General features: G+C 34.7%; 1 protein-coding gene across 1 annotated transcript; it reads left to right on the forward strand.

The window, feature by feature from the left end:
- Positions 1 to 1,889: 1,889 nt before the first annotated feature.
- Positions 1,890 to 23,432, forward strand: LOC145681846 (decapping and exoribonuclease protein-like). The gene is made up of 5 exons (XM_081753455.1): positions 1,890 to 2,286; positions 5,367 to 5,579; positions 11,690 to 11,930; positions 16,222 to 16,357; positions 22,386 to 23,432. The coding sequence occupies exons 1-5, from the start codon at positions 1,890 to 1,892 to the stop codon at positions 22,605 to 22,607; spliced, it is 1,209 nt and encodes a 402-aa protein (XP_081609581.1). The 3' UTR covers positions 22,608 to 23,432.

Below are 23,432 nucleotides of genomic sequence, written 5' to 3' on the forward strand. Positions count from 1 at the left end.
TATTTGATTATATTTATTTATTTATTTATTTTTAATGAAAACAATCTTGTTTGAGATCACACCACGGGAAAGCGTCGGGAACCATTTGAGATGAATTATTGGATATATTTATTAGTAACATCGACCTTGTTTTTAAATTCATGGTACTTTGATTAAAATTTCAGATCCTAAAGAAGGAGCAATGAGTCAAACTGTATTCGTAAAATTGAGTTTCTACTAATCCTTTAAAGTTAGGAAGATGAAATTTGATATATAAAACCTCTCATTAAATTAAACAGACACGTGTCCCAGGATTTTTGAGAGTTGTCGTTGTGAAACGGGGAATTTCCTATAAGCCTATACTTTTTTCACGTTCAAAACGATGTTGCCCGTTGTTTCTGATTGCATCACGGAAAGACTGTTAAACAGTTCGAAATGAAAATCTTTGAACTTTACGTCCCACGGTTATGCCGGTTAGGCTAAAGGAGACGGTGATGATGAGTGATGAATGAAATGGTGGAATGAAGAAAGTGGGAGGAAACGGGAGAACCCCGAGAAAACCCACGCACACGGTGTTTGTCCACCACAAAGTTCACTTGGCTCGGGCTGGGATCGAACCCGGGACCCTAAGCACCAGAGGTGAACGCTCTACCACTGAGCCACCGCGGCCCCCAGTTCGAAATGAATTTTGGAACGTAGTTACTACCTACCTTGAGCTGATTTTTTTCTTTGGTTACTTCGATTAAAGGGCGTGTCATAAGAGGAGTAGAGAGGGGGTTCAAAATTTCAGCCAATAATACAGTATTTCATGAGCCCGTCGAGTTACGAGAACGAAACTGGGTATATATAAACTTCCCAATAACAATAAACTAAAGGAACACATCTCTCCCCCTTATTAAAAATTTCCGTTCTAAAGGGGGGGGAAGAAAGACATTTTCTACATTTTTTCCTTTACATTAAAAGCAGTGTTGCCAGTTGTTTGTGATCACATAACGTGGAAACGATTCAACACCCTGAAATGAATTTGGAACATAGTATGTACAGTACCTTGAGCTGATTTCTGAAAATTATGCCAGGTAAGAAGGCGTAATGAGGGTTCAAAATTTATGTTAAAAATTACAAGATCTTACGAGCCCGTTGTCAAGTTAGAAAGATGAAACTCGGTGTATAAACTTCTCATTATTAAAGTTTATATATCGATTATCATCTTTCTACCCTGACGTGCTCGTAAGATACTCACATTTTTTTATGCTGTGATCCCCGCTCCCTCCTTAGGATGTACGTTGTAATCAAAGTAACATTTATAAAAATCTAGGTCATTGTCCACGCAGGCACCAAAATCAGAATCGGTGCAGTGCTGTAGTGCTCAGGAGTTGGGGAACAAACATCGTTACATTCCAGGGTTGAAAAAAATCATGACTTTTTTCAAAATAATTAATTTGGTTGATTTAAATCGAGTTCACATTTGCACTTAATAACAGAATCAAAGAATACTTTCAATGTAAAATTCCATTGGAGGCCGTAAAGCTTGGGGATAATTTTAGGGCTGGGGAGGTGGAAAGTCAGTTTCAACGACATTGCCAATGTTACTTTGTGACTTCCTCTTGTAGAATTCTAGAGCTTCCACTGATATAGATATAAATTTGTATATTATTGTAACATTGAGTTCTGTTTAAGCTTAATAGTAACAACATTATATTGAGATATTTGAACGAAGATTTCTTTACAGTTTCAGAGAAACTATTATTATTATTATTATTATTATTATTGTTATTATTATTATTATTATTATTATTATTATTATTATTATTATTATTATTATTATTATTATTATTAATAGTACTACTACTACTACTAGTAGTAGTAGTAGTGGTGGTGGTGGTGGTAAGTAGTACGATTATTTTTGTGAAATGGCAAGTCGTTTATTATATACGTATATATTTTATATTAAAGGTAACGCAGAGAATGTTGAGAAAAGTAGAAAAAGGTCGAGGTGGTCGAGAACATTCGAGGAGACTGAAAAATCTGAAGAACCACCACGTAAATACGGAAGATATCAGTTTGAGGTAAAACAGGTACATGGTCATTACTGTGTCAACGAGAAAAGGGAATATACTTCGGGTTTGAAGCAGTTGAAGTACATATACCCTTACAAACCTAACGAAGTATACTTCGACTTAAATCGTGGGATGGAGAAGAGAATCAAGAAAAGTGATGATTTTCTTCAAAATGATGAGAAAATAGACAATATCTTAAAATGGATTCTTGATAACTATGAAAGGATTGGAAACAAGTTACCAGAAATCGGTAAGTTTGTTCTTCTTGCTATATTATTACTTTTAACATTTGCCTTGTCTTAGGAATTACACATATTCACGTAAGCAGTAGCAAAGTATGCTAAACACAAATGGGTACACACAACAAAATACACATACAAAGACATGCATATACAGGGAGAGGCCGTTAATTTGCTCCATGTCTTTTACTTGACACATATTGCACACATTTTCCTCGCCTGTTACTTCCTCTCAGGGGAGTGTAAGTAGTGCGTTGTATATTCGTGAAGTCGTCGAACTGTCCTCACGCCTTATCTGGACACTTGGCTGGATCTCATCTTCTCGCACAACAACGCACTGGAGCAGCCCAATGTGCTATATTCGGATAGGTTTCTGCACCTAACACCCATATAGCAGCTGTGGGACTGTGCCTGACTGCTAATCGGGCTCTGGCAAAGACTATCACCCAACTGCCCTAAGATCTACATAAAGTAAGCGTAAAATACCATTCACCAGATAGACATTTCAAAATCAGTACGTTCTGTCTGAATAGATGCCTATATGCCCACTTGGAGTATTATACCACATGTTACTAATGTGATTATTATGTTTTTCTTTGTAAACCTTGTATAATACGTTCGAAATGTCCTACGGGCGCCATGCTGGGAACACTACCACCTTTTATAACAATTTCGGCCAGAACCGTAAATTCCCACTAGTGTTCTTAAATTTCTACATATATCTGGGTTGGGGCCACGGTGACTTAGTCATAGAGCGTTCACCTCTTGTACGTGTAGTCCCTGGTTCAATTCCAGCTCGCACCACGTGGACTTTGTGGTGGACGAACTCCGTGTGCGAGGATTTTCTCGGGGTTGTTCCGTTTCCTCCTACTTTCTGCATTCCTCCATTGCATTCATTTCTCATCACCACCGTCTCTTTTATCCTCGCCGGCATAACCGTGGGAGGTAAAACTGAAAGATTTCGTTTGAATTCATGTATCTAGGGCGTTCAGAGCACAAGGGAATTAAGTTCAATTAACAAAGTTGTGTTAAAAACAAACATGAAGTTTGTACGATATTCATAAGTACATGGAAAATATAACTGTTTTTTTACATTATAAGAATTATTTACAATATATAGACGTAAATTTTTTAAGCTCTGAAAGCTGCTTCAGATAGAGATCTGAAAGATGAAATATGTCCTAAATAACCAGTAGTAGACTTGATTTCCTTGTACACTGAGTGAGTCATAAATATTGTATGTGCCAGAATTCATGGGAGAGCTACATAGTGTCGTACAGATCGGAGCTGCTGAAGGTATGCCATTTTAATAACAATCTCTGATGGAATCTATGCCTTCTTCTAACGCAAACCATACCCTGTGAACACGTGAATTTCAACAGTATTGTTTACAAGTTAGCATGATTGCAATTCTAGTTAGAGGTGGTGTGGATATTGCTCATACTTTCTAGTTTACTGTCGAAGGTAAATTCGGATGAATTTGAGAAGGAAGTGTATCAAAATGTAATTGATACATAAAGCAAGAAAGATAAAACTGACATCTTCATTGACGAGATGGTAATTGAGAATATTTTGGCTTGGTAGACGATATGACGATATATATATATATATATATATATATATATATATATGTTGAACATCTAAAGGGAGTGATTTATTTTGGTGTAAAGGCAGAACTAAATCTGTTACCTGTATAGTATCATTATGGCAGCCATCTTGGATTCAGAACCAAAGGAGGAGGTCTTGAGTAGACATCGGATTTTTGTGCACTTAAAATTCTTGAAATATGCGTGCAACTATATTGTTAAACGTGTTAAAATATGCACTAACAGTGCAATAAAAGAAAGCATTTTCAAACATGCAGCAAAGTTGATACAAAGTTTTGTAGGTGAAATATAACATCGAAAGTGTATACCTTTCAGGGTTTTCTTTATTTTTATGACAGTTACAGTTTATAATCTCCTAACTTTTTTTAAAACACACAAATTTTTAAGATTAAAATAAACACATCTCACTGGATATGAGAACACGATCTCTAGTTTTTCTTGACGTTTGCATTTTAGAATGCATTTACTTTACATGAAATAATACGAGCCTCACCTTTCAACGCATTACCATTGTTTAAAAAAAATGGATTTACTCTTCCTGTAATTAGCCTTACAGTAATATCACAAGATGCTTCTCTTCATTGTTTTTTTTTTTTTTTTTTTTTTTTTGTGTGTGTGTATGTCAGTTTGTGACATTTGTAGCCAGTAAATGATCTGTTAACATCAGAGAGGACCAAGTTTAGTATCATATTTTCTGGCAAGCTGAATTTTGACCCTTGAAGGTATTTTCCCATGGCTTCAATTGATTTGTAGTGAGAGTTTCTGGCAGTAGCATCCATCAGTTTCTTTTCCTTAGAGCATCTGGGAACTGACTGGAGCTTGTTCTGAACTTCATCACTTAGAGATAAGCATTCTTTTCTCTTGTTTCTGAATTGATGTCGACTCGAATTTACAATGCCTTTATCTATCGTATTAGATTTCTCTTAACGTCTTGGCAATTGTAGGCGTCTTTGCTCTGCTGATTGGTTGCTAACATTATTGGTCCTCCGTAAACTAGTCATTCTTCCATCTTCTCATGCAAAAAGCCGTTCTGTTGCATAAATTATGTAAATGCATTGATAAAGTATACATTAAAACTGAATTTATTCCACGCTTATAAGCATACATCTGATATAAAAACTTACAGAATATGCTGAATATGCTTTTAAGCACTAATATATGCTTTCTAATCTTTGAAATATGCATTTATATGCACTATAGAAAGTTTAAATTTGAGCTATATTATTGTTGTTAAAAACCTTTACTCTAGTTTAACAGAGATGCATATAAGAAAACAAAATATGTATTTGCATAAAAATCCGATATGTAGTCATGAGACATATCGTTTTGGAGTTGTTTTGCACCACAAACACACACACACAAATATATATATATATATATTACTAAAGTATTCATTCATAAAAGATAAGAACTTATTATTATGAACTGTTGTTTATTATTATTATTTAATGGAAAGAAAAATGTATCTTATTGTTGTTTTGCAGATTTTGTTTCCTTCCGGGGTCTCTTTAAATTCCTAATGCGAACTCCTTATGAAACTGAATATGGATGGATCATTTGGGCAACAAAATTTGATGGCATTATATACTTCTGTACTTTTAGGACGGAAAAGGAGATAGATAGTGAAAAGAAGATGAACTCATATCAACAGAAATTTACAGCATGGGGACCGAAGTTCGAACAGTATATGTTAACTGGTAAGTTTTTCTGTCGCTATGTAACTTGGTGGGTAGACGAAGATACGTAGTGGCAAGCAGTCACGTTGTTACTGTATGCGAATCAGGTTAATTTCCAAAGACGTTTTGTTAAGAGAGATAGAAACTATTGTGTGTGTGTGTGTGTGTGCATTATACGTTCAGTAAAATTTCGTTAATCCGGATTAACTGAGGGATAAGTTGACATGTTTAAGAAAATTCGGATTAACTAAAATAACCGAGAAGAAATGTAGAAAATACATTAAAAATGTTTACAGCAACAAAGTGCGTTTATTACGATGCATTTAAACTGCATACTTAAATACATATAGGGCAGGGGCGGCTCTAGGATATTTTATACCCTAGGCGAAAAACATGTCTGCGCTCTCATAATCACCTTCTCCCCCAAACCAAAGTGAAGCCTTGTCACCCCTGACATTTTCACCACACCATCACATTGTTACCATTTGTTTAAGCATTAAATAAAATAAAACTTATTCCCAATGGCTCTCTCTATGATATTAATAAATAATCCATAAGCCATCCCATATTTTTTAAAACATTTTTACTGCTGTGGCATCTGGAATGAAATTTTACTAATATATCCACAGAGCAACAAGATATTAAAGTTTTATTGTGATGCAAACTATGTCGATGTCCATTGTAAATATAAAACAAAAGATGCGCGTAATTTATATTACAAAATTCAAAGTGACTATGTTTGTGACTCGTAATCTCTTGAACCACCCGACCGATCATGATCAAATTTTCAACATTCATGAGGTTTGGGCCTGGGAGTGTTTTTATTATTTCACTTTGACGATAAAACTTAGGGGAGGGAGAGGAAGGGGAATTATAAAAAATAAATAAAACTTCATAACTCTTGAACCAAACTACCAATCGCGATAAAATTTTCAACATAGATGAAGTTCTACCTGGGATGTTTTTTTTTTTTTTTTTTTATCATTTCACTTTGATGGAGCAACATAGGGATGAAGGAGGAGGAGGGGGAGATATACAAAAATCAATAAATATAAAAATATAAGTGACTATGTTCATGAGTTAATAACTCGTGAATCACCCGATCGATCAAATTTTCAACCTAGATGAAGTTCAAACCTGAGATTTTTTTGTCATTACTTTGACGGTGGAACTTAAGGGAGAGGGGGAGACATTTAAAAATGATCGAAAATGACCGATATTAATGTCGAATCTATAGTTTTTGGGGTCGCTGAGATGAACAGTGACACTTCCGATGCTATTTAAATTCAAATTTAGTCCTGCAGCTTGGGAGAGGGAGAGGGGAAATATATAAAAATGGTAGAAAATGACAGGCATTAGCGCCGAATCTATAGATTTCCAGGTCGCTGAGATGAACAGCGACACTTCTGATGCCGTTTAAATCCAAATTCAGCTCGCAACTTGGGGAGAAAAGAGATATATATAAAAACTATCGAAAATGACCGATATCAAAGAGTGCTTTAGTAATAGTAAAAAGTGGCTGACTAACGGAACGTATTACTATGTTTTCGTAACCAGCGAAGCGGGTAATTGATGCAAGTTCTCTCTAAAAAGATTCAATTAAAAAATTCAATACGTGATTAGTGACTACAATGTGACCAAAAATTTAACATTTGTCAGTTTAAGGAAATCGAAAGTTAAGAGATATACTATAAACAGCTTTGTGTTTTGAACTGTTAAAAATTGTTACAAATTAGTCTAAACAAGTAATGGAAAGTTTATGCTTACATATATTTTTGATTGGAGTAGCTTTACATCCAACAAATATTACAGAAATATCAATTCTGTTTGCACCACTGTAAAAAACAACATAAAGTTTGTGATGTTGGGATAGTACATTTTAATATTTAGGGTACATAAGTCTCTCACTCACTGTTTGAGATAAATTGAGCAACAGCATTTATAACCTTAACGGTACTTCCCTTGCTTTCATACTTGCAAACTCTTTTACTAGGACTGTCGCACAATGGGAAAAAGTGCCATTTTAGTGGCTGAAAATTCGAAAACCAACCAACACCTATGCCTAAAATGGCAATAGGTAATGAATCGGAGATAGTGAGTCCACGCAATGTCATTGAAAACAATGTGATAAGTAAGCCAATGAGGAGTGTACGAGTCATTAAATGTTGACCATATTCACATTTTCTGTTTGTGTCAAGATGAAGCTATAAACTTCCGTATTTGCGAAAACATCTCTTCGCCAGTTCGGTTGAGATTTTGAACATTTTGGAGATGTATCAAGCACTTGGTACTTAAGTAGTTCTTTACACATTGGTAGTCGTATTATTTTATAATTATGACTGTTTGAAATACGTCTTTAACTAAATAAAGCTCAAAAATGTGTTTTTATTTATTATACATAATGTGTGTAAACATTTAGTAACTGATGTAGGGAGATGGCGTCTTCATTTTAATTTTGTTTTGATTTGCATACTATAAAGAATTAATGGTAAAAAAACTGGCTGCTAAGATTTGCCTATTAATTTTATTTTATTTTATTTTATTTTTTATTTTTTATTTTATTATTATTATTATTATTATTATTATTATTATTATTGCAGCAAATATGGCGATGAAACATCGGGAGCTATTTCAAGTGTGGCGTAATGCAGACGTAGTTTCGGATCGAAATACCGCAAAACGTTTCGGAAACAAACTTTAAGGGACCTGCTGCATACATTGTTGTATTCTTCAGATCCCGTAATTTCTTCAATCTCACAAACTACTATTATTTATCGCAGTCATACAGAGCCTCTTTCACCACATGTAAGAAAATTATTGTTAGATCCCTTGCTACTTGAGATACTCAGATACAGCACGACGAGTGCTATATACACAGGAAAATATAACAAACCTATATTAACAATAGAAAAAAAAATAAAAATAATGAAAAAGACAAAGCAAAGATGAAGTTTCTTGATTCATATTTAGTTATTTTGAATTTGTGTAATTATTCTGTCAAAAGTTGAGTAGCTTAAATGTTATTATTTGATTATATAAATTTGTGCTCTGTGAAAGAAAGACCTTTGAATAATCGATAATCTAGGGCGGGAAAGGTGGAAGAGGTGGGTATTTGGTGCTACGCGGGTAGGAATGTGAAAGGAGAATTCTTGAAGTAGGGCTTTAGACCTTAAGTTTCCATTGACTACCTTATGTAGAAACTTTGGGCCATAACATTTCTGCAAGCATCCGGAGTCTGGATATTCAGATAATGCAGGAGATCTTTAGTCATAGAATGAACAGTTGGAACACGGAAACCATACTATAGCCAGATAGATGTTCCCTCGGTCCATATAGGTGAACATTATTTTAATATATATATATATATATATATATATATATATATATATATATATATATATATATATATAATTGATTTATGACGGTGTAATGGGTAAAGTGTATTAGTATACTACAATAATGGAACGGGTAGTATAGTGTGATTATATTTATAGTGTATTGCCTGTTACATGGAGACCGTTACCCAAATGATTTATGACATTTTATTTAGATGTGACAGATAGTAGAATAAAAGAGATTGAATAAAAATAATAAGAAGAATGCATAATGTAATTAATTAGTATTTAGAATAAAAGAAACAATTATATGTAAGTCCAATATACAAATATATTACTAAAAGAAAGAAGCATGTAATAACTATAAAATCATGTAAATTGCTAATAGATAAATTTGACTTGTTATACTATACCATACATTAGTTATACTTTTTTTTTAAGTTTATATTTAATGTTCTGATGACAGCTACTCAGAGACTTCATATTGAAGCTCTGAACGGAACGAAGTGAATCCCAAATGGTGGAAGCCGAATGAATGATCGTTGAATGATTGTTGAAAATGATTGCTTGGTTTATAAAATTTGTCTTTTATATAAGTCCAATATACAAATATATTACTTTAAAAAAAGCATACAATAACTATAAAAGCATGTAAATTGCTAATAAATAATTTTAACTTGTTGTACTATACCATACATTAGTTATACTTTTTTTTAAATTTATATTTAATGTCCTAACAACAGCTACTCAAAAACTTCATGTTAAAACTCTAAACAAAACAAAGTAAATCAGAAATGGTAAAATCCAAATAAGTTATCATTAAATAATTATTTAAAATAATTGCTTAGTTTATAAAATTTGTCTTTTTATACTCATAAATGTTTTTATTTGTTACAACTAGTTGGCACTATTTTTAAATTTTAAAAAAGTCCAAATTATATTTTTTTAATAAATATTATTTTTATGTATACAAATATAAAGGTTATTTTTGTTTAGTTTTAAAAAATCCGTGTATTTATCCACCAAAACATTACCAAATATTTTGTTTTTAATTTTTTTTTTTTAAGATTTTTTTTTTTTTTTTGCAAAAAATAAATCAGATTACAAATGTACATATTAAGGTTAACCAAATGTTATGTTATAGCTTGTTGTGAAAAAGTTTATTTTCCAGTTTACATAACTTTAACCCTGGCTTATCGGGTTTTACTGTACATTCTCATGTTTAATTGGTTAACTTAGTTTATTGTATTATATATGCATACAAAAGTAAGTTCTTAAGAAGTAGGTAAAGACGATTAGTTCTGACGTTTTATATATTTAACTGAAGAAGAATGTCAGTTGGCTGAAACAAGAGGGATGTCGGTTGAACAATGTTGGCAAAGGCAAGGAACGGACCGCAAAGTATCCGATATTGATAAAAAATAAAATTGAGAAACCGGTAACTTTGATACATTATGATCACTAGACTTCGGATCGATATGCACTAAAACCGTCAAAATATGCATGCAGCGACGCACTAAAATTGTGAAGATATGCAGTAAACAGGTAAATATGTACTACAATATCTAATAATCATATTCTACCTTTTATTAAGCAAGTTTATTACATCTCGTAACGTTGGTTGGTTTGTAGTCTAGCGTTCCTTTCAGCTGTAATGTAACTTTTAACACATTGATGTATGTTAAAATTTTTTAAAATTAAAAATAAGAAGAAACAGGCTGAAGTTTTATAAATAAATTTACTTTTAAGGAAGTGAAATTTCAAAATAAAAGTAAAAATGATAAAATATAAAAACAAAATAAGGAACTTGTACAGGTGGAAAGCTAAAAACCAGAGGTATTTAAATTAAACAAATAGTAAACAAAGAGTTAGTTATTTGGTAGTTAGTTGGTTAGTTAGAATGGGTATAGTTATTTGATTATTAGAATTGGAAAACCTGGTTAGGAATAATCATTTATTTAAATTAGTAAACAGTCTCTTAATTTTAAAGTTTCGAAACACAGCACTGAGGCTATATGAGACGAGACCTATAGGTTAACGTGGGATCGGAATCATGTAAGGTCCCACCGAGATTCAAACTCTGGTCTCTCTCACGTAAGGCGTGTACGTTAACCATATAGCCACGAAGGAACTCTTATCTGCTAATGTAAGTAGGCATGTTCAATGTGAGTGAGTTACAGTATAAGAAATTAGTGTGTATATAGAACACAGCGATTTCGGATGGGCATTGATTAATGAATCAGTGAGTCACTTTTATACTTTTATACAGAGAATTGAAAGAATTGATAATAAATAAATAAATGTGCTTTTTAGAATCTGTTTAGGTCTTTCTATTTTTTCTTTTCTCTCTCTCTCTCTCTCTGTCTTTTCAATAAGCGGCTATGAACTATTTCCCTACTGAATATGGTATTTATTTGTTCAAAGCAAACAAATGACGTTTAAACATGATGGTCGTATTGAGCTCAAGAGTGAGAAGCCGAAATATAACTGCCAATTTCTGATAGAACTGATGGGCAAACGAAAGAGTTTGACGTAATCAGTATGTTCTTAAATATTTTTTGTATGATTACAGTAAGAGTTAGTAGAACTGCCCACTACAGAGAGATCTAAAATTGACTATGTTTCTCTTCTCTCTTGACTATGTTTCACCTCACATTTCTTTCGCTCAAGTCATATTTGTCTATTACAGTACTTTCGTGTCATGAAGTTTTCTATTTTCTCATAATTTTCTTGTTCTGGTGTTTATGAAGTAATCGAGAATCAAAAGCCTACTTCATATATTTATTTTCTTTGTAGATAAACCCGGACGACGCCCAAACGTAGATAAACCTGTAGATGAAAATGAAGAACTGTGTTGTGTATTTCAATCTCGCTTTGGTGATTATAATATGCTTTATGCTGCGGAAGTCGATGGTGTGGATTCGGAAGTTGATTACCGAAATTCTTCCGATATTCCATGGGATTCGCTGTCATTCATAGAACTGAAAGTACAGAAGGACATTAAAAAAACGAAAAACATTATGAACAGCTTTAAGAGGTACGTACAATTTCACAATCTCTAAAATTGATTTCACTGAATTGAATTTGAATCAAGGCTGTGGCACCGTGTGGGGGAATAGATACCCTTGTAATGTTCTTGTATCCCACAAAAAAACGCAATTGAACAATTATATTTTAAAAAGGGATGAAGGAAGGCTGAACTATGTGGGTATACATCCCCTCGTGATCCGGATGCCCATACGCTTATTTCATTCAACATTCTATGACTACATGTTCCAGGAGTATACCTATTTTTTTGGGATACGAATATGTGTGCCAATGGTTGTAAAACTGTTACACGCCGAGTATTGAAAAGTGTTTACGTTACCATTATCAAACAAATAAAAAATACTTGTCTTTCCGTGTATACATACAGACAGTTATTAAGGATCACTCACTAAGACTGAGATTTTGTATGGTTAGTGAAGAATGTTCATTTTTGTAAACAATAAGAAAATCCCGACAAGAAATCTCTCGCAATCATTGATTCACTTAGTATTAGATTCTAAAGAACAAAATCAATATGGTTCTGAATTTTGTTTTACAAGTAAATATTTTACAAATGCTAGCTGTAAATAAAATAAAGTAGGCACGACGCGACGCTGCTTTTTGTGTCTTACATACAGACACTTATCCAGACTCGTTGCAACATTATACTTAAGCACAGGCGGTGATCCCATACTTCAATCTACATTCAAGATTTACGTCCCATGCGTATGAACTACAGCAGTGCTATTCAACCAGGGGTACGCGAAGATGTTTCTGGGGGTAAATAATCCCAAAATAAACATATTTCCAATATTTAATGAATGATCATAGTTGGAGATTTTTTTTTCTTTCCAACGGTTTCTGCGTTAACATCAATAAAAATAAATTGCTTGAATCCAAAATCAGTTCGGATTCCTTCACTCTCGAAGATTCGATTAAGAATCGAGGAGTTGGCGTCCCGGAAACAAGTTCAGTCATCTCATTAACAGGTTAGTTCTAAAGTTACTTTTAGTTTTTGAATTATTAACATTGTCCTCAGTGTACGAATTATCAGGGAGAAAGAAGGAAAAATCCACCTCAGTAGAACTGGATATCTCCCATTTGTTTTGAAATTTTCCATGTTAACTTTTTCGGATGTGCACTTTATTCCCCCTGTAAATAGTCTTTTGATTGGCACACTGATTGTCCTTTTGTCGGGTCTCTGTTTGTCCCCCTTTTTAATCAACAGAACATGTGCATTAAACTTAATAAGTTTACTTCGATTTAATTTATTTTAAACAGCTTCAGGAGTACACAATTGGATGGCGAAAGGTTGAATAGCACTGATCTACAGTACCGTTTCTCAAACTTGTTTGCTTCCTCTTTGTTTTTGCAAATTAGATTTCTTTCAGCAACTTCAATTGGCGTAACCAGTGTACCTGCAGAACAATTTTTACCTTTGTACTAGCAATTTATTTTGCTGTTGAACTTCGTGATCTTTCTCTCCCTGTACCTTTAATACCTCCATAATTTCGTTTTGGATCTTCAGCAATACTAGCTGCAGAATAGAATTGTTCATTTTTAAAGTTTTTTTTTTCTTTTTCCAGGACAAGAAGTGTATTATCTAACATTTACTGAATTGGTGAATGTTAGTTTCATTTCGTAAAGATTATTTATTAGCAGTACTTTCCTTAGATTTAATTTGATGGTGATATGTTTCCTTTTATTACTCATTTTGGAAAGGGAAATTGATCTCTTCTCTATTTTCACATTATCTCGTACCAGTGTTCATTTCATAATTCAAAGATGCAGGGGCATATTCTCGTGACGATACAGAAAACAGTAAAAGTTCAAATTTTTGTATATCGTTAGGTGGCGTTATTTGCACTGCCACATACGTACTCAGTGTCTGGGAATAACTCAATTTTTCAACTATATTTTTTTGGTCTAATTTTCTGGGGATATTCAAAATTTTAATGCAATATGAAACTACACCGAGCATTTTTTTCATTATCCTGGATACAAAATCCAGTATGTATAGATGGTTAATGTTAAGAGAATATGACCCTTTTCAGTTTAATTCTTATTAATTTTGTGTCTGTACGAGTTGGATAAACGTAATCTGGAGAACAATCTCCTAGATAGCAAATATACACTACTATAAAATGTAAAATGTATGAAGAGGTTTCTCTCAGATTGAGCGAAATGCTCTCGAGACGAAGTCTCTCCAGAAAAAATTTTGCTTCATTCCAGCTATTATATTTGGTGGTACCTCGAATTATGTAGATAATTTATATTCCTCAAATTAATTATTTTTTCCTAGTTACGGTATGATTTTCTTGGATTACCACTTAAACTTATTTTTCTCGCATCTCCTCTGACCAACCTATATACAACTGAAAGCATTGCATGTATGTGGAAGTGATTTATTTTTTTATTTTTATTTTTTTAGCAGCTATTTTCCTTGACTGCAGAGAAGTCAGTTTGAAGTGAAAACTAACGAGGACAAGACGTGTAAGTAGTAGGTTGGAGTCCCATCGTAGGCATTGGTGTTTTGTCATCATTATCATGATCCATTTTAATCATCTTTATTCACTTCGTCTCCTTTATCCTATTGGACACAAAGATGGGAGCAAAACTTTAATCCGTTGATTCCCGCCAACTTATGGGAACAGCGAACGACATATGTCATGAACTTTTTGCCCAGCCTGTCAGGAGTCTTAACACATGTCAAGCACCAAATGTGGGGGTCCCATTTCTTGTCTTGGTTGCCAACCTTACACCCAAAATAAAGTTCATAACACTTATTTACGAGCGGGGTCAATTGTCGTTTTAGCGACTTCAGAGTCACCTCTCCACAGATATGACAAAAAGAATTTGCACTATTGACACAGGTACGAGGCATTTTCTTCTTCTGAATGACCACGACAAACAAATTTCACTAACCTAGAACAACATGCAATCACTTCCCACGTTATCAGAACTCACAATGCTGCGACACAGGTGACAAGAATCACAACGCAATTCTATATGATTGAATATGACTCATCAGTAATGTTGCCAAACGTCACTCATTTCCTGGAGTATGTTCATTGACGTGAGGGGCATGCATCGGAATTCCTTCCACTTTTCTCGATTTTATCTTACTTTCTCTCAACTTTATTTCAATCAATAAATCTGCAAGTTACTTAAATTCAGCCATGGCAGGATAAACCATATGCAGAGTTTTCGCCGATTTTCAAGGATTTCAATAAGGAGGGGGTAGCAAGTCACGAGAAAACTGAGCCCGATAGACAGAAACTTATTTCATTTTGGAATTTAGCACCCTCGACTTAGCTTAGAACAATATTTAGATTCTTTGTGACAAAAACCTTGTTGATCAGTGTTATTGCTGCTTATCGCTTACACATTTGTGCAAAGAGTAACAGATGATCTCAAACGAAACCAATCTCTTTCCAATTGTTTTTGTTTTTAAACGCTTGTTTGTTTCTTTAATATTTTATAGTAAGTATAGAAATAAAAACTTGTCTATCTATCGAAATAAGAAATTCAGAGTAATCTTTAAAAATATACATATTTTCGCTGCTAGATCCTAATTACATTTATCTTTTTCACCTCCCTTCGTAACTTCCATGTATTCCTCTGTAAACATGGTAGTTGGTATCTTGGAAAATGGGAGTGTCTACTGTGTATTTATCGTGAAGATGTTGAAGAAATCGCACCATTTGGTTACTGAGAATATGCAAGTAAATATACTGGTTCATGTTCGTGTTTGCATTTACGTGTATGAGTGGGCCCAAGTCATAGTAAATCTCCATACTATCGTAACACCTCCTACAGCTTAAACCATACTCTCCATATACTGCAGATGACCTGGCGTGAAACTTGCTGGCGGTCCCTCTGGTTAAGATGATTTTGTAACTACAATTCTAACGCCACTTTTCGTTCACACACGTGTGAGACTATTGCTTTGTAGACACATTGATCAATCCAATTCGATACCCCAACTAATTGGGCAACTTCATACCCAAATTGGCTCCGTTTGGTATTCTCTGCTTCGACACATCTTGACGAGCTGTTGATTCCAGATAACTGCAGTAGTCGTGCATCAACTGTGATCGGTCATTTAGTCAGATGTTATCAGGGAAACCCAACTGAAAGGGGACTAAAGGGGGTGCCTATTTCTTTTTTCGGTGTGCGTATGTACAGTATCATTCTACGGATACGCTATCAAATTAAGCAAGTTTTATTGTACATAGCTGCAGATTTTGTGTATATAGTAATAAAATAAAATAAATAAAACTGATAAATTTTGTTTTCAGGTATAAGTCTCTTAGATGGTGGATACAAAACTCTGTTGTACGAACAAAGAAAATTGTATGCGGTATCCGAGACGACAATGGAATAGTTCATAAATTAGAGGAATACAAGGTATCGGACCTTCCAAAGCTAGCCAAAGTAAGTTATATTCCCGTTTTCGTTTTAGTGATTTTACGCATAGTAACTTCTTAACACCTTAACTGCCGTGTGACCCATTTATGAGTCACTATAATTTTATTCCAGGGGCCGCGAGACTCATCTATGAGTCACGGAAACTTTCACGTTTTTGGCCACATGTACCACCAGTAGGTTACTTTTTCTACTCTTATATATTAATGTTTTCTTTTCGGCGGCCTGTAAATCCTAATTTTAGACATGTATTTTTTTATTTTCAAATATGTACAAGCATTCTAAGAATATTGCGGTCGCTCATACAATTTTTTCTTTTACGTGTCGGCAGTTAACGTGTTAAACAGTTTTATATCATTTCGAAAAATTTAAGGGAGTATTTTAACGTAAAACAGAACAATGGTGTTCCTATGCACATTATTAATACATATCAAGTTATGCATCCGAAAGTACGGAATAAATAACGTTAAACCTACACATTTCCAGTATTGAGCTCCTTCGTTGCTAAGCGGTTAGCGTACGCGCCTTTGGCGTTTGAGACCCGGGTTCTTTTCCCGGCGGGAGCTCATGTGGTTCGGATTCCACGTTAATCAGTAGGTCCATGTCTCATATAGCTTCGCTGCTGAACGGGACATTAAACTCAATATCAACAACAATATTTTCAGTATTATTAGCTGTAGAGTTGATTAAATATGTTATTGTAAACTTTGTAGTGCATTGTTTCCGTGTCTTGTCATTTTCCGAGTTCACACACAACCTCAAATTTTGACACTGATTAGTCTATAAGTAGTATAACTGATTGATGTAAGACTGCCCAACACGACGAAAATAAATGTACAAATTAGTTTCATTTTGTACTTGTAGCTTTTGTATCAACTTTTTATTTATGTTTATTTTCGAGCGACGAAAGGAGAGAAGGAAGTTTGATGATCGTGAAAGAAAGAAAAAAAAATTGGAATTCGAGATTTGAACGGAAGTATACGTTTCATGGCCCATAGATACTGAAAAAGTGATTTTCCCAAATCTGCTCGTTTGTTCGTCCTAACACACTCACGTAGAGGCCATACTGTTTAACAAATCTAAACTAAATTTTTAACTTAAAGGTTTTTATGTGATCCTCCAGGGGTGTTTTTCGATTTTTTCCCTACTCCTAAAAGTAAGGGTAGCTCACTTAAACATAAAAATAAAAAAATGCTATTTCCTCAGAAATGACTCGTGCCTCTTTGGTCATATTTCATAAATAAATATCTCATTATTCTTCTTCTAATGTTGTATGTATCATTTCTATGAGAATATTCACAAGGAATAGTCTACTTTTGGGATTTTTTTTTTTTTTAATGTAAAATGCCACTCACAATTTTATTATCATTTTAAGTTATCAACAAATATTTCATGAATAACCCTAACATAGCATAAATTATTTCTTATGGAAAAATTTACAAGGGGTATTTTTCTTTTGGAGATGAGTTTTCTTTCGATGAACTTTTCGGAGAACGCGTTAGAATTTTGTTCGTATTTCACAAGAAAATATTTCATTAGTAAGTGCAGCATAACACAATTTAGGAATTGGGGCGGTGGCCTGTCCTTTTATTAAATTATGGAAAATTGAAAGAACACTAATCAATAACTTGACCAGAAAGTCCAGAAGTACGTTAGAACTCATGTTACTGGTCCACGGCGGATAAGGCTAATTTACTGTCTTCTGTTTCTGGGTATCTATCATTTTTTAAAATTTTTTATTTATTTATTTATTTTTAATTTTCACATTTAAAGACTTTCTTGGTGTATTTATCTCATTTTTCAGCTCAACACTCACATCTATTCATATACATGCACAGTAGTTGTATTTATCGAAGAAGGATTTGTCGGGCCGTGACCATACAAAGAGAAAAGACGATGAAGTATGACACCTGGAAAATCAGAAACAGAATAGAATACAGTAACAATAACCTGTTTTCAACGTTCCAGATCATACATAACACTACTCAATCGATCATAGACTAGAGAAGTCATCAAGAGCGTGCATCACCTCGTAAAGAGTTTCGAAACGTAGTCCGAGCCGAGCAGATACTTCTCTGACTAATGAAACGTACGATAATCCGACGATATAATGTCCGGGTAATATGGGAGATGCAATAGAGTTACTCAACTAAGACTAATATGGCTAACCTTAGCAATATATGGCTTCGCATTGTCCTGAAGCACAATAACACTTACGCGATTTACAAGTACTAGCACCAGGGTTATCAATTTTACATGCACACAGTTCTGATTGCTACGAGTGCACAGTTGCATTGTCTTGCGAGGTGACAGCACTTCATGAGGCACATACTCAAGCAACGGCACATAGACTTCTGTTGAAGAAGTGATGGTTTTGATTGATATGGGAGTGGTTCAATACACCTTGAAGTATCGTAAAAAACCTACTTCTCACCATAACTCAGTACTCTGTCCAGAAACGGATCATTTTCTTGAGACAACTAGAAACAACAAGCATTTGCTCGTGTTGCTTTCTAAGCTACAGTCAGCTCATGTGAGACCCATCGTTCCATTTTACATGAAACTCAACCTGGTGAAGGTATTCGTGAATGATTTCTGCATCGCAATTGAATTCTTTTTCCAATGCTGTTTAACTGTTATTGGCCTCAATAGCCACTTGAGATTTTCTTGTTTGTGCACGTTCCGTACATGGTGCATCGTGGAGGAATCCATTACCGTTCTGAAATTAATTACTAAAAATACCATTGTCTTGTCTGCGCACTTACCACATTTCCTACTGAATACCTGGCATATTTTCTTCCCGTTTCACTAACGCTTGTTCTTAATGTAAACTCAGTAAATGTACAGGCCCCTGCTTTAACCTGGGTTTCCTGCTTTAACTTTTCTCAGTGACGTCTCCGTTAACTTTTTCCATTCGACCTTTTCTCAGACGTCCCCTATAACTTATCCCATTCTTGTTTTTTTCTTTTTCAGAGACATTCCCTTTAACTCCTACCATCTTGACCTCTTCTCAGTGACATTCCCGTTTTAATTTCTCCCATGCTTGACCTGCTTGCGACCTTAGCCAGGAGGCTATAAAGGAAAACACTCCTAACACTTTTTTTTTTTCTTTCTTCGTCATCTCGAAACGAAAAGTGTAGGGAGAGAGTGCAATGCTACCACATGAAAAATCCAATTTGAACTTTTTGGATTATCTAAATCATCAATTTTGTGATGAAGTTTGGCTAGATGGCGTAAAGTTAGTCTTGAAGGTTACGAAACACTATTGAGTGGCTGTGTGTATGTTGAGAAACAGTTGGCATATAGGGCTGTATGACGTAATGGTTGGAAAATCCTTATCAGCACCAAGGCTATATGAAGCATGGACCAACAGCGCCTCCCGCATCAAAAGCTCGTTTGTTACTCATATAGCCACGAAGGAACTCTAGGTAGGAGTTTGTGTACTGGACCCGTGAGAGATTTGTAAAGACTAAAGAGTGGTCGATCACCGCCCTAGGACAGGTTGTCCATGAAATGTAAGAACATCAGATTTGTGAAAGCAGTAGCCACAGGAAGGAGCCAAAATCGTGCGTCAATCGATGATGTTGCCATTACTTAGGTTTAAAGAATAGTTCTGTGTAGTGTGCTTCTACGGCCCTGATAAGGATTTTCTAACCTTTACGTCATACAACATCCAGTATATAGAAGACGCATTTCATGACTAGCAGACGGTTTTCCCAGTACTCTCACGACTCACCGATAAGTGCAGTGAGAATAATAGCGCTTTCTCACACTGACAGGACGGCAACTGTGGGTATAAGGAGAGAGCACAATCACTAAGCAATCAATTGTTGGAATGAGTCTTACTTTCTTCGTTCGTCTTGCACGATACCCGTGAGACCTGTTCATCGCCGAGTACTGTTTGCCTTAATTTAATGCAAGACTATAACATTTCAACGATGAAACTCTCTCCTATCTTAGATACAATATGACTGTAGATGTGCAAATGAACGTTAAAAAATCCAGCGTATGTTGTGGTCTCACCCCACAAGAGGAATTTCGCTATGGAAGGCAATAAGCTGTATGAGGCTCATGTCAAAGACAGAAAAAAAAAATTCGCAGGGCTGGCAACACTAATAAAGCTGAACATGTGCAGAAACATGCTGTAGTATTCTGCATAGAATCCGTCATTTACAGACCAACAGTAACGAGTGAAGGGAAAATCAGGCATTGGTACAGAGACTTTCGGGAAGAGTGTTCACATTTTGTGACGATGAGCGTAGCGGAAGGCCTAATGTTCAGATGGACAATCTGGTGGAACATGTTAACAAGAAAATACGATCCAATCGCCGGTTCACAATAACTGAATTCGCCAAAGAGTTTCCAGACATGTGTATGAAAACAGTGGATCGAATTGTGACTGACAAAACAAAATGTATGTGAAGTGGGTGTCAAAAGTGCTGACAGACGCTCAGCGAAGAAATTCAAACACATTCCATCAGTTTACAAGATCTTGTTAACCGTGTTTTGGAACCAAAAGAGTGATTCCTGTGGAATTCTTGGAACCAGGACGAACAATTACAGCAGATATGTATTGCCAAACACTGAATAATTTTCGACGTGCTATTTCAAAATCAGCGGAGAGGAATACTACGCTTTGAAATTATTCTGATCCATGACAACGTCCGCATACACACAGCTGCTCGTACTATTAAGAAAATTTAAAGATTTTGATTGGAACTATTCAACTATCCCCCTTACAGCCCCGATTTTGCCCCCAGCGATTCCTTTCTTTTCCTTTACTTGAAAAAATGGCTTGCATTGAAGCGTTTCAACGACAGGGAAGTGCTCAAAACCCAGTTCCGGACTGGCTGCACTCTCAGATGGCGGATTTTTACACGGAGGGTACGTGGAAGTTTGTACCACGCTATCAGAAATGTCTGGAGGTTCGTGGTAACTACGTCGAAAATAGTCAAGGCATGTACTTGTATGTCAATTACATTTTTAAATATCATTTTATATTTATTTATTTATTTTTTCGTTTTGTTTTGACATGCGCCTCGTACATGATCTGTATGATTCTGTTCTACAATTTTCACGACACCAATCCCATCCTCAGATTTTATTTGAACACTTTGTGAGAGACTCCATCTTCCATAAGAATAACTTATACCAATATCGCCAGATCAATCAAACGTGCTCCATTCGGTGTACGCCTTCTATCATAGTCAACAGGGTTTCCGGACAAATCATTATGGAGCACGTGTAAACATTGTGGAACGAAGTGTGACCGGCAAATATAATCACCCAATTACGCCAAACTGTGCGGCTAGTTTGGGATACCAACCCCAAACATACATTCAGCATGTGTACACTCGGCGGCTATCCGCCCGAACAGCTGCTTGCACATGCTATTACGGTGAGTACTGTATGTTTTCGAATATCTTAGGGATGTCCCACTTGTACCATATTGGGATCACTACCATCACAGTCTTCTTGCGTATCAAATTTTGGCAAGATCCGTAAATTCCTACTGAGTGTTCTTAAATGAATATTTCATCAAATGCACATTATCCTCGTTATGAGACTTCATAAAAGAAAATGTTGAAAGATCAAAATAGCTATAAAAGTTTAATAGAATGTCTGACCACTTTAATACGTTAAATTTCATATTAATTCAAATTTCCGAGGTCAGTACACATTGTCTTTTCATGACAGAAAGGTATATCAGAATCAATGCATTTTTTTCTTACTAGGCTCCTGATTTTTCTGGTTTGTAAGTTTCTTATTTTTTGTTATTTGTAGGATGTATTAAAAGTAATATTGAAAACAATAGAGGATTAAAAAAATCCCAACAGGGTGAGATTTACTTTCTTATATACAGTATACTATACTTATCCTTAGATCATTTAAAGTATAACACTAAATATTCGCATTACTCCAAAAAGATGTAACTATATTTAATATAATAATAATAATAATAATAATAGAGTGATAACTATAATAATTAATCGCTCTATTTCTCTTCTCTCTGACCCCCTCTGAATAATTTCCATAGGATTGGCAACCCAGTGAATGCTTGAAGTTTTGCTATGATTTCCTGTGCCTTGCAAAAGAAGTTGTAACGGATGATAACCCAGAAGTTGTATGGAAATTCCAATGGGAACCTTCTTCACCAAGAAGGGAGCCAACAATGGAAGACATAAAGGTGGAAAGATTCGAAAATGATGAGGAATATCGTCTCCTGCCTTCATGGTTTACAAACGCCTTTGAATTGTAAAGTGTTTTCTGAGTGCCTTGTTCATTTCTAGTCTAAATATATTAATCGGTTTTAAGACCCTGTTTCATTAATGGGAATTATATCTAGATTTATTACAAAATATTGCATTAATTTTATCCTGCAAAGATGTTTTCGTATAGTCAGCCAGAAGAATTACCTTGAAACGTCCAACATTTTTAGGGCCAGTATTATTCCCATCCTCAGGATTATTATGAAGAAAACTTGAGGTTCAGTATCATGGAATTTAACTGAGAACTTATACTTACACATATGACGCGTTGCATAAAATAGGCCTTATAACGCCATAATACTACTATAATTTGTGCACAGAAAGGGATTAGAATTAGCATGTGAAAGGACTTAACTATATTTACCTTCCAGAGTTCACAAATTTTCAGTCTCGTGCGAAGGTCTTCCTCCAGGTTACCAAAATTCTGTTTCAGAAAGATTTTCACATGATATTGAAAATGAATTGTTAAATTTTCTTTTTCCAACTGTTAAGTTGAGAATGGAAATAGTAATTTTCGAAAGTACTTCTTAGATGAGCACTTTGTCTGCGCTGAGTACTAAGTTTTCTTTTTCTTTTTCTTTTATTTGTAATTGTTTCTAAATGTAATCACCGCTCGCAATATATTCAGGTATAGTGAAATATTAAGGTTTACAATTTAGTGTTATAATCAAAGGATATAAATAAATTTATGTTGTACAAATACTGTGAAGCATGTAAATTTTATAATGAGTGCAATATTATATAATGTACAACTAATATGTATTTTAACCAAGTTTTTTAACTTCACCAAAAAGTTGCAATAAAGAAAGTACTTA

Source organism: Thermobia domestica, chromosome 3 (assembly GCF_964235325.1).
Source record: "Thermobia domestica chromosome 3, izTheDome1.hap1.1, whole genome shotgun sequence".
Taxonomy (NCBI): Eukaryota; Metazoa; Arthropoda; class Insecta; order Zygentoma; family Lepismatidae; genus Thermobia; species Thermobia domestica.

Coding starts and splice junctions, on each gene's coding strand:
- LOC145681846 (XM_081753455.1), top strand. CDS start 1,890: ATGGCAAGTCGTTTATTATATACGTATATATTTTATATTAAAGGTAAC. Junction 11,931..16,221: donor ATTATGAACAGCTTTAAGAG/GTACGTACAATT, acceptor TTTTGTTTTCAG/GTATAAGTCTCTTAGATGGT. Junction 16,358..22,385: donor ACCTTCCAAAGCTAGCCAAA/GTAAGTTATATT, acceptor TAATTTCCATAG/GATTGGCAACCCAGTGAATG.